At 43.7% G+C, this 14,927-nt stretch overlaps 2 protein-coding genes and 1 long non-coding RNA gene across 5 annotated transcripts; 1 reads left to right on the forward strand and 2 right to left on the reverse strand.

Moving 5' to 3' along the window:
• Nucleotides 1–36: 36 nt before the first annotated feature.
• On the reverse strand, nucleotides 37–2,722 carry emc7b (ER membrane protein complex subunit 7b). The gene is made up of 5 exons (XM_086100739.1): nucleotides 2,368–2,722; nucleotides 1,334–1,453; nucleotides 1,110–1,248; nucleotides 755–835; nucleotides 37–597 (listed from the first exon to the last, which is right to left on the reverse strand). The coding sequence occupies exons 1-5, from the start codon at nucleotides 2,592–2,594 to the stop codon at nucleotides 448–450; spliced, it is 717 nt and encodes a 238-aa protein (XP_085956865.1). The 5' UTR covers nucleotides 2,595–2,722; the 3' UTR covers nucleotides 37–447.
• Nucleotides 1,905–8,308, forward strand: LOC147187538 (uncharacterized). Its single transcript, XR_015097695.1, has 3 exons — nucleotides 1,905–1,984; nucleotides 3,836–3,960; nucleotides 8,187–8,308. It is a non-coding gene; the product is annotated as an uncharacterized LOC147187538 (long non-coding RNA).
• Nucleotides 2,915–7,125, reverse strand: katnbl1 (katanin p80 subunit B-like 1). Of its 3 annotated transcripts, none has more exons than XR_015097694.1 (10): nucleotides 6,967–7,125; nucleotides 6,337–6,451; nucleotides 6,142–6,179; nucleotides 5,730–5,994; nucleotides 5,535–5,650; nucleotides 5,395–5,445; nucleotides 5,193–5,282; nucleotides 4,913–4,983; nucleotides 4,520–4,613; nucleotides 2,915–3,492 (listed from the first exon to the last, which is right to left on the reverse strand). XR_015097694.1 is itself a non-coding variant. In XM_086100738.1 (10 exons), the coding sequence occupies exons 2-10, from the start codon at nucleotides 6,343–6,345 to the stop codon at nucleotides 3,460–3,462; spliced, it is 798 nt and encodes a 265-aa protein (XP_085956864.1). In that variant the 5' UTR covers nucleotides 6,346–6,417; nucleotides 6,967–7,125; the 3' UTR covers nucleotides 2,915–3,459. The 3 variants fall into 3 exon arrangements, 2 of the variants coding, with proteins under 2 accessions (XP_085956864.1, XP_085956863.1); XM_086100738.1 differs by having other exon boundaries at nucleotides 4,913–5,014; nucleotides 6,337–6,417; XM_086100737.1 differs by having other exon boundaries at nucleotides 4,913–5,014.
• Nucleotides 8,309–14,927: the final 6,619 nt, after the last annotated feature.

Consider the following 14,927-nt stretch of genomic DNA (forward strand, 5'->3'; position numbering starts at 1 on the left):
ATAAAATAGGATAACTTTCACACAAGACACATGGAATCATTGTTTTTACAGACAGTTTCAATTTATTGATCCAAGCTTTTCAGTCTTAAAATTAATTCAATTTATCCTCATTCACAGTCATATGACTGAAAAAAAAAACTCAACGTGTACAGATGTTGTGGAATTAGCAGCAAAGCACACCAAAGGATCAGCACAGAAAAGATTGGTAAGAATTACAATCACACGTTGGCAGCAAGTGAAGAAAAACTGCTTGTGAAGGGATTTCTGTTAGAACTGAATAAAAAAACAACATGTATTTGTAGATTTTAAATAGTTAATATCTGTTCATAGAGAGAACTGTACAGTAGACCCAAAACTGTGTGGGGGGGGGGGGGGGGGGGCAAGACACTTAAAAATCCTGCATACGTGACTTGACGTGCTTTTTTCCAGGCATACGAGTTATGTGTACTACCTCCTCTTGACAGCTGGTCTGGTGCCCTTGCTGCTACTGCCCGCTTTGCTGGAGCCCTTGGAGCCCGAGAAGAGCTTTGTCATGAGCTCAGACACATCTGGGAGCTCGGGGTTGGGGTTGAGCATATTCATGGATTGCTCCATTTCCTGTGACGGAAAGTAAGAAAACATTGCTTACCACATCGCTTATGTTCGTGAGACAATCGAAGGAGTCAAATCCCGATGAAATCAGGTTAATTGATTTGCTCCTTTAAGAATACATTACATGTCCTCCCACTTTTTTTTTTTTTGTAAAGGATCTTACCTTCCTCATTTCGGGGTCATTAGTGTTGACCACTTTGGGCAGTAGAACAATAATCAGCAATGGCAACACCATCATCATAACCTGCACGTGCAACAAAGTTGGAGAATTAAAATATTGGAGCAAGAAACAAATGCTAGTCTACCACCACACTGCCCCCATCAGGATATATAAGCTATTACAGATTGAATATGAAAATCATTTTTCTTACTGTTAAATTTTTTTTAAGTAAATACAGCACATAAGTGTGTCGCACAGGTCACAAGACAACTGGTCACAGTCAACCACAATATATTCCATCTGTGCAGAAGCGTGAAACAGAATTATTGGAATTGTGACCAATAAGTTAATATTTTACCATTGGGTTCATGAGGAAATCAGTCCAGCCCCAGGTTTCCCTCTTTATGAAGTAGCTGTGTAGGCCGCTTGCTCTTACTTGGAGAGGATATGGCTGGCGGATCACTTCTGAAGTCTTAATGTAGTTCACAAGGCGTGCTCTGTAGAACAGACAGACAGAAATATAAATGATGACTCAAGCAGAGCAAGTGAAAACAAACTAAGACTTAAATGGGCGGCACTTACCTCATTTTCCCCTTGGATGTAATATCAACACGCACAGGCTCAAATCGGTATCCTGGAGTGACAATTTCTACAACGTAAGACCCGGAGGGTACATCGTTGACTGCGAAACTCCCATCCGTTCTGCAAAAGAAGCATAAAGCAAATGTAAGTTCCGTGTATAGACCACAATCTGGTCGATCTGTGCATCCATTTTCTACAGTCCTCATCAGGATCACAGATATGATGGAGCATATCCAAGCTAACTCTGGGTGAGGGCTTGGACTGGTCACCAGTCAATTGCAGGAAGCTTGAGCAGCAAGGGAAAACATGCACAGTCACAGAGAAATGCTTAATTGGAACATAGACGTGCTAACCACAGGTAGCTGTTCGTCTATGTCCTGAAAATGCATATATTTTGTTTTAACATGTAATCATGTGTTCAGAAGGGGAATATACTATTTATTTCCAGTGTTACAGACAAAACTCCACGCCACCAATTTCTATTGAATCAGAGGTAAATAGAAAATGATGCACTCGGTCAGAGGTGTCAAAGTCCGGTCCTCCAATGATCAGGAGCTGATCATTTGGATCAGGTGTGTTGCTGCAGGGAGCGATGGAACACATGCAGGACATTGAACCTCGAGGACCAGACCTTGACTACCAAGTGACTAGGTATTTGCTTTGTTGGGATTATTCTGTGCATATCTGTAAGTGTATAAAAGCGTGCTTTTTTTTAACGTCACGTACGTGATTTACTTTTATTTCCCAAAGTCAAACGACTCTCTGCTAGCTGCTTGTTTGTTATGATAGCATTAGCCATACGGACGCTGGCAGGCCTGACCTCTCCAAAACGTAAACAGTGTTCCATAGGACAAAGACGAGTCGAAAATGGCAGTTGAATTAAAATGTAGTTTTTGCAGTAAACTAGCAAAGCCTGGAAGGACGAGTCGTGCAAGGGCCAAGTAATGTCAAATTTGCTCGGTGGAAACTAACTAGCTCGCTAATGCTACGTTGCAGTTATTTCGTCAGCACATATATCAGTTCAGGATTTGTACCTCAAAAAACCCACGTAGTCTTCACCGTCTACAAGAACTCGCGCCGTGGAGACCCAGTCTTGTGTTTTTACCCCTGGAACGATCGCCCGTCCCTCGATTTTGAACTGATCTGCGGCGGTGGTCTGCATCGATACACCTGCACCAGGCCCAGTTTCCATATCGGTGAAACACGAAGCCACGACGAGCGCAGCCTGAACGAAAAGCCACGAGAGCTGTATTCTTCCCATGCTGGAAACCGTAACTGTCAATACTCGATAAAAATCGGCTTAAAAGGCGAGCGCGTCAGCATGAACTTGTTCTTCGCGTTAGGAACTGCACATCAGCTGCCGGCACGGACAATGACGTCACCTCAGAGCCAAAGCTTTATATATTTTTTCAACTTCCTGTCTGATGATGATGTAATAAAAGCGCTTATTTTTGAAAGGCGCTCTCTCGGAATGCGATGTTTTGTGTTGGCGTTTTATATTTTGCCCCTTTATGGAATGGTTTCATTTAGGGCTAAAACCGATGTGGACGGCAACCATAATGACAAAAAGGGGAGGGAAAAAATATTTTACTCACGTTTATTTAAAAGATTAAAATAAATTGGCTTGACATCAAGTTCAAATGACACACATGGAGGACACACATGATGCACACTCATAACTTAAGACTGATGCAACTCTTCAAGTTCCTGATTCCAAAGAACGCAGGTTAGAAACATCCAAACAGCGGGCCATTCATGAATCCAAGTGTATTTGCATTCCTTGGCGACAAGTGATGTAGTGAGAGACAACAAGCTTGGCACTACACAGTGACATATATCCAGTCTCATGGAGTTCCACGATATGTCCCCCTTTTCCTGAGACGGTCCACTTCAATGTGAAGCAGTCACTCGCTGTGCTTTCGGCTGCAGACGTGTTCCCAGCCCTGCTTTAAGTGTCTCCAGCGCTAACGAGTTGTTTTGATGTGTCAAGTTCATTTTCAGTTTGGAGGTTTTGAGTAACAAAACATTGATCCAGTCTTGATGCAGGATGTTATCATCCATACGGACAACACAGCCGTGATCCGGCAGTAGTGGTCACATCCTCGGAGTGCTTTATGGATTAACAGTCAGGGCAGCTGAAGGACGTACGCCTCGATGGCCTGCAACATTGAGATCAGGAACAACATTAATACCACTTGTCTGCATGTAAAACACTGCTAAGTGCTTATACTATTAATATATACAACTGGAAGACTAACTGGGGAGGGTGGACCAAAATAAGGCACGTCTATCCATTTTCTAAATCGCTTATCGTCGCAATGTTTGCGGGCGTGCTGGAGCCTATCCCAGCTGTCTTCGGCAGTAGGCGTGGTACACCTTGAACTGGTTGCCAGCCAATCGCAGCGCACACATCTACGAGCAATCATTCACACTTAGAGTCACACATCGGGACAATTTAGAGTGCTCCATTAACCTGCCACGCATGTTTTTGTAATGTGGAAGGAAACCGGAGTACCCAAACAAAGCATGCAGACTCCACACAGGAAGGCCGAAGCCGGACTCGAACCCTGCAGCTCTGCACCGCGAGGCCGACGTGCTAACCACGTCGACCGCCGTGCCACCATAAGGTACATACTTTTTAAATTTACAGAAGAAAGAAATGCAAGAAAACTCAAGAGTTCAACTCGAATTTTTAATTGAAATGAATACATGTCGGAATTCCTGTTGTGCTGGGCCACAGTGTCATGAACAAGTATGAGAAATGGTCTAATGTTGAAGTGCAAATGTAATCAACTTAAAATGTTTAAGTGCATACAGTAGCCACTTTTGGACCCATTCCGGCATATACTCAATGAAACAATCAATCTGGCAACCTGTGAAGCTTCTTCACATACCGAGCAGGTGTAGGCTCGATAACAACTGGCTGGACTACGCACATCCTAAAGCAGCAGGATGCGGGTTGTTTTAACAATCATTTATTTTGTCCAAGATAAACAATTTAACAGGCTTCAACTACGTTGTCTTTTCTTAATGCGAGGGCCGCTACAAACAGTACAGCACACATTCACGAATCTGGAAATTGAGCATCTAAACAAGATTAACAGCTTTAGTGTTCTGACAAAATCCCAACTAACATTTTGGTCGACACCCCAAGACATCGTCGACAATGATTTTTATTTTCCTCACCTTTGCCAGGTCGCCAGTAGAACCCGAAACCAGACATAGACTGGCTCCGTCCTTCCACAAGTCTCTTAGACGTTGCTTCAAGACCACAATATTTCTGGGGTGGGAAGGAAAAAAAAACACTAAATCAACCAACGCGGCATGTGTTGACTTTGGTCTTTTTTCCCCCTCGAAGCAACCTTAATCTACTTCAGTAGCAGAGTAATCACATGCTGGTCTTATCTTGCATGACCAGTTACACGATGAAGCCAAAGGAAAGAATAGCTCGTGCTATTCGGCAGCCACGCAATATCGGCATGTTGCTAATAATTTGACTGTTTGTCATTCATTTGTAACTGCTGGATACGAAGCTGCTCAAAAGTGATCCGCGTGTCCACGACAATGTGAAGCTCTCACCTGTTGTCCAAACTGTCCAGCAGTCTTTTCTCTGTCTTTGAAAGGTCTGGCCACCATTTCCTGATGACAGCCTGAACCCAGTGTAAACCCACAATTATGTGTCTAATAAAGGACAAAACATACATAAATGTCAACAATAAAAGATCAGCTATGATTTCAGTAGAATGATGTATGAGAGCAGCTCTTTTTTTCTGCTAATACAAACTGGGTGAGTGAAAACAATCACTTTACACCAGTGGGTGACCATCATTGAGCCACTTAAATATGGAACGGCACTTACTCTTCATATTTGCTGGTAAGAATCACTTTGACTTGGGGTATGAGGTCAACACAGCATCCAATAGAAAAACACGATGCTTCGGTTTGAAGGCTGACGAAACACGCACAAAAAGGAAAAATTTTTCGGTAAGGGCCTTGTGATGGTCAAAGTTTGAGTCTCCAAAGCAAAACAATCAGAACTCCTGAGAAAATCAGAGACTCACTCATTTGTTATGAAGGGTAACAGATCAAGCAGCACTCCTGTGTCTTGAATTCTGCGGATCAGAGAGCGCCGAGGTAAAATTTCAATGAACATTCAAAGTGTCTACAACAAAACGTGCAGTGTGAACAGCGAGCGTTGTACATAATTAGATAAGCCACAAATTCAATGGCGTTTCTTCGCCATAGCGTTAGGGCCACTTTAAGTCGAAGATTCCTTCCAAAGAGGATATGAGACACTGCTTCGTGGTCCTTTGACAGCTATGGGAAAACAAAGAAAGCGTGTTTGTTAGTAAAGCAAAATAAGGTCTCATGTTGACGCTTCAACTAGGATTCTGACCTCGGTAAAGTCATTGTACTTGGAGCTGGGCCCTGCCATCTTGGAGACCGCGGCGCTCGCAGGAGGGCTGTAGTTAACTTTGAAGTGATTGCCCCGCACATCCGAGCATGTCACCTCATTTTCTTTATTGGCCATGCCGGGGTTACGGGCTTGACCAACATTGGATGTTTTACGGTGCAGCTTCAAGCCCACCTCCAGGCAGAGAGACCTCTTCCTCTTGTAAAGCGAGGACTTCTTTTCCTTGCCCGGACTGTGCACTTTGTATCTGTCGATAAGTGGGGAATATGTTGCATTTGACATCATTGCAAGAAACCGTAAGTCAATGCCAGACTATAAAGGTGTTTTGAAGGTCCAGTGACTAAAGGGGGTTAACTGTGTGACACATCCCTATAGACATGGATCAAAGACTTACCTTTCCTTATCTAATTCGTCCTTATTTCTAATATCCACCTAAAACAGAAGGATAGGGGATGAGGCCACTACGGCCACGTCTCTACTGCAACAATACCACTGCACTACAATGTACGAGTTCACTGTCACGAGGCATTTCTAAACAAAACACGCTGTTTACACAATAAGGCATGCTACTGGAGGACACGCTCCATACCTGCTTCATGTTCTTTGAAAGATGCAGGCGAGATCACAAGAGGCCATCGGAGGGCTTCTTCTTCACCTTTGGGAACTGCCGCTGATAGAAAAGGACTTGTCACAATTTAGACACACTATAAAAGGAGAAGAAAGATTGTACAGGGGAATGTGTCAGATATCAAATCGTGGACGGACAGAAGTGGGTTTTCGTTTAATATTACTTGAATGTAGTTCGTAGCTATGCAAATTAGATCCGCACCCAAAAAAACACCCAAAAACAACACGCCAAACGCAAACACAACGGGGTTCCTATTACGCTGCTCGTATTAGCATTAGCTCAACTAGCTTAACAGATGTCCTCCTTACCATTAAATACTCCTCTCAACCGTGGTGACAACAACACGGCAGCAGATCATCGCGTGACATTTACAACACCGGAGTTCGGAACATCCGATGAGGCGTTAGCCAACTTAAAAGTCTCCAGCTAGCCACCTGCAGCTGTTAAGCATTGAACTTAGCCATGAAACATAAGCAACTTAGCAAGGCTGCTAAGTGTGAGCAAACTCGCCGCTCAACCTTGCCATTTAGCCATCCCAACCGGTACCACCGAGCCACGATCGATATTCAAAAGCCGCATTGAAATACCAACCAAGTTAGTTTGTCGGGTGACACGTATTCTCTTCAGATCTGTCAGTCCAAGTGGTGAAAAACTGGTTGCACTGTACAAGGCCAACTCTTGTTAAGCGTTCGCTGGCGTTTCGGAAGTTTTTGAACCATTCAAATGCATCCACCGCCGTTGTGTGAGGATTGTGGGATTGATTTGGGCACGCAAATGTGAACATTTAGCGCCCCCTGCTGGACAGATATGGAAACGTCTGTTGCCGTTCGGGTTAGACGAGATAAAAATGCATTTTATTGTCACTGTGAACAATGACACTGAATGAACTGAACTTCTTCTCCAGTACAAACATGTATGCAAGGTATTGATATCAAAAATGAAACGAGCAAGAAACATAAAAAAAACCCCAGAAAAATATATAAAATAGGAATTATAGTGTGACTGCTTTGTGAGGCCTCAAGGCCAGCAAAGCCTCCGATGACCTAAACACTGTCAGAAGCACCACAGTACATTTACAACCTAAATCCCAATATTGTGCAATTAAATTATTTATTTTTCTCATTTTTCAAAAAAACATTTCTCTTGATTGCACTGCTTCCAGTACGACTATGTTCGATTGTTTTGCTCAATCAATATTTCATCCTCTACGTGTTACCAGGTCAAATCTAATCTGTTTATAACTTTCAGAATCATTGGGTGATTTCAAATTTACCGCACAGAGCCAACCAGCAGGCCCACAATGGCATTCATATTTTTAGGTCGTCTGAGCAAAATTGTTTGACTTGCAAAATAAGTCTATGGAGAAATGCACACAGTTTATATGTTTAATAATCTACATATCTTGTGATATTTCCTACATTTAATTTACAGTAACATCTTTGTGGAGCTTGGAATGTTTATATTTTTGCAAATGAGCCTATCTTTGGAATTATCTGGACACGTGCAATGTTTTCAAGAGGATTCAGGTCTGGGCTCCATCCCCCAAAAAAGCCATAAAAGATTTTTGTTCATGTTATTTTCTGTTTTATCTTACACAGACTGTTTTGATCAAACAAGTCCATTTGCTTAATTATCTGTCTTTTCCTGGCTCTTGGACTCCTCATGCACTCATGAAGCAATTTTTTCAGGCTGGCACTTTTTCCTGCTGCATTTGAATTTACTCGAATCCTTCGGAAGTTAATGTCGCTAATGGTGTTGACATTATTTAAGACTGGGGGAGCCTTGATCGTACACTGTGTCTCTGTTCACAGAGCTGCTCTCTGCCACCCTGGATGAATTCGGATCCTTGTTCGCAGGCTGCACACCAAATCATAGGAGAAGCAAACCTGTCTGAACGGGAAAGGTGGCGGTAAGTTCAACATTACTGTCAAATTATGCTTAAACCAACGGGATATTTGCTCTTCTGAAGATACCAATTAACAATTCAAAATGTGTCATCATATTCTTTTCGTCATCATGAGTACTCTGAAAACATTTCACTATATTCACATGGATATTTGTTCAGGTTTATCAAAATGAACTCATTTTATTTTCAGTTTGCTCTTCTCCCCCATTTCTTCTTTGGAAATTTAGAAGCTGGGCAAGCAATATCCCCTCTTACTGCACCATATAACTCTAAGCACTCCATATTTTATAAAGGAAAATGAAAAAAAACATTAATCGTTTGTGACTACAATTGTCAAATTCTAGATCTACTTTATGTATCAAATTAAAGTTACTTATTATTTTTTAAATTATTATTATTATTATTATTATTATTATGAACTCGCAGGTCTCCATACCAACGCTAGATGTCAGTGTTTGCTTATGCCTGCTGGATATTTGAGTATCCAGGCAGTGCATCTGTTGGTCCATCCTCACTCAAATCATTTGAATAGAAGTTCTCATTAACAAAGTCTAGTGGAATAAAAATTCTAGATTGTGTGTTTGAAATGTTTTAATATGTGACCCGCCAATGCATTCTTGAAATGGTCAATTATCTTTAAAAAAAGAAGGCCCAACACACAAACAACAATTGAGTCCAGATATTTAGTATCATATTTAGTGGATTTATCTGCCATTAAAACCTCTTCTCCTTGACATGGTCTTTGAGTCTCAGAACTACTCTGTACTTATCATTTGGTAAATCCCGTATTTGGTGATGATCAAACACCCCTTGCGTGCCCCCGCAGAGAGTAACATTGTCATGACCTCCTTCATTCATCACCATGAGCATCTGAATTGAGGACATCAAACACACCCCCGGCCAGAATAAGCACTCTTGTATACGTTCGCGGTGTGAGTGTGCACCAAATCGCTACAAAGTGCTCCCGCAGCCAAAGCTGTAAAACATTTCCAAGAAGTACGATAGGACATGGGCTTTACTGAGGATCCCGTGAGAGTCAAATATTTTTGCAACAAAGATTGATTGCTTGAATGTATGTGTTGAGTGTCTGTCTTGGCTTGGGATCTTGGAAAAATGTTCATTACTTTGCTATTGTCAAGGGACGATACATGAAGCCCACAGGAAATAGATTCATCATATGCAAAAGGTTGAATCTACTCGGGGGGGCAACAGGTAAAAGAAAAAGTGAAGTGGGTAAAAGAACAGATTATGAGTATCAGACAAAACAGTTTCTTTATTGTTTGTGTTCGTTCTACTTTCTGCTGTCTAAAAATGGGCATGGATGAAGCATTTGTAGTGGTTCAGGAGCAGCCGGTAGCACTCAGAAATATATATTTTTAAACATTTCAGTGCGTGAGGAAGACTCAAATTCCATAAGAGCGTAAAGGGCGTCGCACTGGGTGCGATATCAGGAAACGAATGAGGGTGCGTTTAGAAACCGGATGGAATTATGGTCCACATTCGGAGAACAAATGTCTGGACCTCAAACTTGATGTTGAACAGTTTCTTGGAATGCATTTGGTCTAACTTTGAAGGCTCCACCGGGCATTCATCAAACGATGGCGTGACTGCTTGCAGCCACGATATCAAGGTGAACCAATCTGTCATTCCAACAACTTAATGGAGCACTTTCTGGCCAATGTTTGGACCTCAAGTGCGTCCCAACTCTCCCAATATGTATTATCCAATCTTCTCCCCACCTGCGTCCGACCGCTACCGCTCGCTGCTGTGTCAAAGCCAAACCCCAAATCACAACTGGTCTCCTGCTCGCTCACTCAACCTGCAATCCTCAACCAGGAATAATTGGCCAAACCTGTAAAAAAAATACATGACTCAGGAACCACTTCACTAAAAATATCACACTAACAATTTGAACCAAAAGGCCGGAATTGAGGCAGCAAACAGCTGTGAGGAAGGGAGCGGGCACGCTTGCAAACTGTTTTTATTTGCATCCAAGCACGCTAACACTTCCCATGCAGAACTAAACAGATTTGTCAGTGAACCACACGGAAATGTCTGGAACAGCTTATCTTCCTCCCGCTCGGAGCGTGTGAATAACAAGAGACGGATTTGTCCAAGTTGGAGGCCTGACATCAAGCTGACCAGGTGACGGCCAGCGAAGCAGCATCCAACCACTGGTCAAAAAAATGTAACTTGAGCCTCAAAGCGAAATCGAACAAAAAGGCAATGTGGAAAGCAGACAGAACCGCCATCCATTCATTGTCAGGTGAGCTGAGACGTGTAGAACTCCACATTGAACGCTGCTTGGCATGTTTACCGGCACTCTTACTCCTCACACTTGCTGTCCCGCATTCCTGCTGGCCTGATTAGTCGCTAAGCAATCGCAATGCAGAACATTGCGATTGCAAAGGTATCCTGGGTCATGAGACTTAAAAAACCAGTCCTCCTGTTAAGCTCTGCCCATTCATAATGTGAATTACCCCGAAATAATAAACAAATACTTACAGGGGCTGAACGAACTGAATCAGTCCTGAAAAACCCCAACGATCCAACCAAGAGTGGTCGGCGTGGCAGTGCTTTTAACAGAAAAGAGCAAATGGCGTGATGACCAACAGGTGCGACGCTGGAGGAGAAGCCTTCCGATGCCCCCTGTTGGTCACAGATGGAACAGAACCATGTCAGTCGACTATGAAACAAAACCAAATTGAATCCAAACAAAAACAGTGATTCGAAACTCAGAAGAGTCAGCCTGAAAATAACGTTGGTAATCGTAACAATGCTAGTTCTAGACCGCCAAAACAAAGGCGTTATCATTGCGGTCATCAGCGAGGCACACCTCAAGTTTCTCTTGTGCTCAAGAGCGTATGTCGAGATAAAACACACAATTTAATCAGGTAGCTGGAATATTTTCGGGGATCGCATTACCCAGGTAGGGCCCAAAGGAATGCGGCATCCACTGGGCTGTTATCAGCAAATGAGCGGGAGCAGAAGAAAGGTCGACCTTTTGGATGATTAAAACTGATGTAACTGCCATCGGTGACAGTCTGCATGCTGCTTGACGCTGGGCGCCTCGAGGTGGTGGCTTTTGGGAGTTTGGTGAGGGCTGGGGGGTGGGGGGGGCAGACTTGGCAACTGAAGCTCCATGGCACAGATCGGTGCCAGAATTCCACAGGACCACACATATTTCGTATTTGTTCAGTAATTATGCTCCTCAGAGTGACCAGTGCAGAGGCAGTAGGGGGTGTATGAGGTGGCCCTGCCGTTTTTAGCGGCGACGAAATAACTTTAAATACGTGCAATTTCAATTTTACGTTGAAAACGCCATCACCGGTGAGCTCCGGTTTCGCCTCCACAACCCTGTTTACGTAGCGAGAGTCTCTGTGCAATCAGGTGCTTTCAGTCACCCTTTGATGAGCTGTTTGGGCAACCTTTGCCGATGCAGGATCAACCTCAGACGGAAGGTAAACAGCGAGCGCAAATAAGCAAAATTTGGAGTGGATTGATGCAGAGACAGCGAGGATTAGACCTACAGACAGGCACAGATGAGAGGCGATGTCGAGTTGAAAAGGCCTCTTCAGTGGCAAAGGGGGGGGCCCCGGCCTCCTTCATGTACTCCATATGGGGATCAGCCCGTGTTTGGCCGAGAGGGAACGTGCTACCTCGGTCGAAAGTCAACCGCAAAGTTGGCACAGGGCAAGCTGAGTTAAATTAATACTGGAGGAAGGGAAAACATCGCCATCCGAGATAAAATTTGTGTGGAACCGTCAGTGCTCCGCATGCAAACTAAAAACGCATTCGACTGAGACCTTAGGAAACCCCGGCCGATTCTTCGAAAGATCAAATGTGGTTTTGATCATTTTACTCTTTTTGGCAAACTAGCTAGCGCAGCAGAGTCGAGAAAGAGCAACGTGTGTGGTTGTTTATTTTCACATTTGAGAAAGAATCAGCGATTTGATTAGAGGGGATGGGGGATTTAACAAGGTCATCGATAGTTTGACTTTCCAGCACGTTACTGCTGTTGCGCGATGATGAAAAACAAAGGCGGACAGAAGCAAACTTGGCAGGCGGCAAAGATGTATCATTTGCAGCGGGAACGAAAGCGGGAAATATCTGAAAACACTTGGCGGGTGTGTGTGTGTGTAGTTTTTGCTCAAGTCATTTGCTCAGTCAACGTTTGGTTTGCAGCTTTTACAATCAGGCCTCTCGATGGCAGCACTCGAAATATTTTCTGTCATCAATAATGGTGCAGGTGATCAGAGAAAATTACCCCGATCTAATCGCGGCATTTTTTGCAGTGTATTTGATTGAAACGATCGAAGACTTCACCAACAATCTCTCAGCTGTGTTGCGACGTGGCTCACATTGGAGATCAGTCTACAGACGGATCTAAAAATACCTGACGGGAAACCCAAAGGAATGAAGCCACATTTTACTCGTAAGGTGAAGCAAACAACACCAGGAAGCTATTTGTTATGAGGTAGAGTAATTTTCCTGCAGCCCCCTTCCCGAACTAAACCAATGTTTACCTTCCGTATGCATGATGGAGTGGAGTTTGGACATTCTCCCCATACTTGCATGGTTTTTTTTTTTTGTGAATGGTCGTTTCATCTATACGTCCAAGGTGGCTCGGCTCCAGCTCACACGTGATCCTGAACAGGATGAAGAGTAGGAAATGGAAGGTTAAATGTTGAAGTGAATACTCAGGCAGATGTTAACAGTATGCGCCCCCTGAATGGAGCGATTCTGTGAATTGTGCTGCGGTTGCTCGGGTCAGCAAATGACATTTGTGTCTCATTCGAATGAGCCACTGCTCAGCCTGCCTCTCTGAACTGGTGATTTTGTTGCCATGACGACTAGAATTAGACCGATGAACTAACATTGAGGATGCAGGATTTTTTTTTGGAGCCAGTGACAAAAAGGAGTCATGCCATATTGTGTAAATGTGATTCTATAGATTTTTGATGACCAATGCTACAGTACACTGTCATAGTCATCCACATATGATGCATTGTCATTGGCTAACGCTTATGGCAGAATGTTGAGTCCATTTTTCTTTTGCATCCTCCGTCTATTTAGGGAGTGCAAGCAAAGAAAATTCCTGTCGTTTCGAAATGAGCTCTGTTGGACTTATTGGGAATTGACTATCAATGGGTCTCTCCCTCACTCGTACGAATTTTATTTTCTTCTCAGATCATAATCTTTAGCTGTTCAGTGAGTGCAATTTTTATTGAATGGATGTGATGGCACCAGCATGGGGGGGGGGGGGGGGTTGGCTTCAGCCAGAGTAGCTCAGGGAGATGAAGAAATCCGTCCCCATCATACTTTCCTCTCACTGTCTGTAGTTGTCTATGACGAATGTGCCGAAAGTTAAAAAAAAAAAAGGAAAAAAAGGCCAGCGCGGGCAGGCCGCGCTTTAAGAAGCGACGGGATGTTGGACAATTCGTCTTTTGAGCCCTCGCTGGCAGTTCGCAAACATCTTGGAGCACTTCAATGCACTCCGAGCCACCTTCAACATAGCACCTCCTCACACTTCGTATCCCAAAATCAAAGGCTCGATTCTTGCGCATGGCGTTCTGACAAAGCTGCCGCTGATGCGGAATTGGAGAGTTGGAGCGCGCGTCACCGCCAAGGACGGATGTTTGGCAAATGGTGAAAGCCGAGATCCGTCTTCTCTTTTACGCCATTTGATGTCCGCGCTTATACTTTCCAGGTGTTTGCTCCGCGTTTGTGCTCTCCACTTGCAGCCATCCAGAGGGACTTCCTGCCCTTCAATAGCATATTTTGTTTTTCCGCTAGAATACACTTTCGAAGCTGCGCCGTTTATGCTAATGCCCCATCAAAGTCACGTCTTGCTATGCATGAGTACTTTTCCGGTGTGTGCTTTTGGATACTTTGGACGGAAATGTTCGACAAGGCATACGAAGTGCAGACCTTCCATCTATATATTTTTTTTGATACATACAAGGAGGATGGATGTGGGAGTAGGAGCTTTTTGTTCCACTAATGTTTACATTTCCCACAACTGTGACATTAATTAGGGGTTCTTTTGTTCACCTACTTGGAGGGGAGGGGGCGGGAATATGTTAATGTCTACATTTCCCAGACAAACCGTAGGCCACAACCAAGTAAATCGGAACTCCGGGATTGCAATTTTCGGATTTTTGACAAGATAGAGTTTAGCTATCTAGCTATCTCTCCATAGATTTGTCACGTGTGTGTGCGTGTGTGATGTTACTTATGTTTGCAAAGATAATTTTCCTCATTTCGGTCTTCAGCTTTCCGCCTTTCGTTCCGATTTGATTATGTAACACGGAGAGAAACACCCAAGTGTGTGGCTGCCAAAGCAAATGCGAGTGGCCCGGGCAGGTAAAATCTGCCGGAATGCTGAAACGGCCTCCTTAATTTTACACAGGAAAACGCATCTTCCAAGTATGGATTAGTGTGATTAAAACCAGGTGTGTTTAGACTAATACAGTATGTACGAGGGATGCTGATGTTCGCGAGTCTGAACCTCTCGCCGCTCGGTTCTGACGGAGCGTCCGCGGGAGATTGAACTGCGAACGAAGCGAATGAAACCCGCGGAAAGTGACGAAACGTTTCCAACGCAGGCAACTTTACAATTGCGCAACTTTTCAATTGCACATAA

The sequence above is a fragment of the Hippocampus guttulatus genome, chromosome 20 (genome assembly GCF_054856545.1).
Source record: "Hippocampus guttulatus isolate MCC_2025c chromosome 20, RoL_Hgut_1.0, whole genome shotgun sequence".
Lineage (NCBI taxonomy): Eukaryota > Metazoa > Chordata > Actinopteri > Syngnathiformes > Syngnathidae > Hippocampus > Hippocampus guttulatus.

What these genes read in the sequence shown, in the direction of transcription:
- emc7b (XM_086100739.1), bottom strand. Translation starts at nt 2,594, where the DNA reads ATGGGAAGAATACAGCTCTCGTGGCTTTTCGTTCAGGCTGCGCTCGTC. An exon ending in ATTTCCTCATGAACCCAATG is followed by an intron (nt 836 to 1,109) that starts GTAAAATATTAA and finishes TTGCACGTGCAG; the next exon opens with GTTATGATGATGGTGTTGCC. An exon ending in ATGACCCCGAAATGAGGAAG is followed by an intron (nt 598 to 754) that starts GTAAGATCCTTT and finishes TTTCCGTCACAG; the next exon opens with GAAATGGAGCAATCCATGAA.
- katnbl1 (XM_086100738.1), bottom strand. An exon ending in TTTGTGGCTTATCTAATTAT is followed by an intron (nt 5,446 to 5,534) that starts GTACAACGCTCG and finishes TCTGATCCGCAG; the next exon opens with AATTCAAGACACAGGAGTGC. An exon ending in CTGGACAGTTTGGACAACAG is followed by an intron (nt 4,614 to 4,912) that starts GTGAGAGCTTCA and finishes TTCCCACCCCAG; the next exon opens with AAATATTGTGGTCTTGAAGC.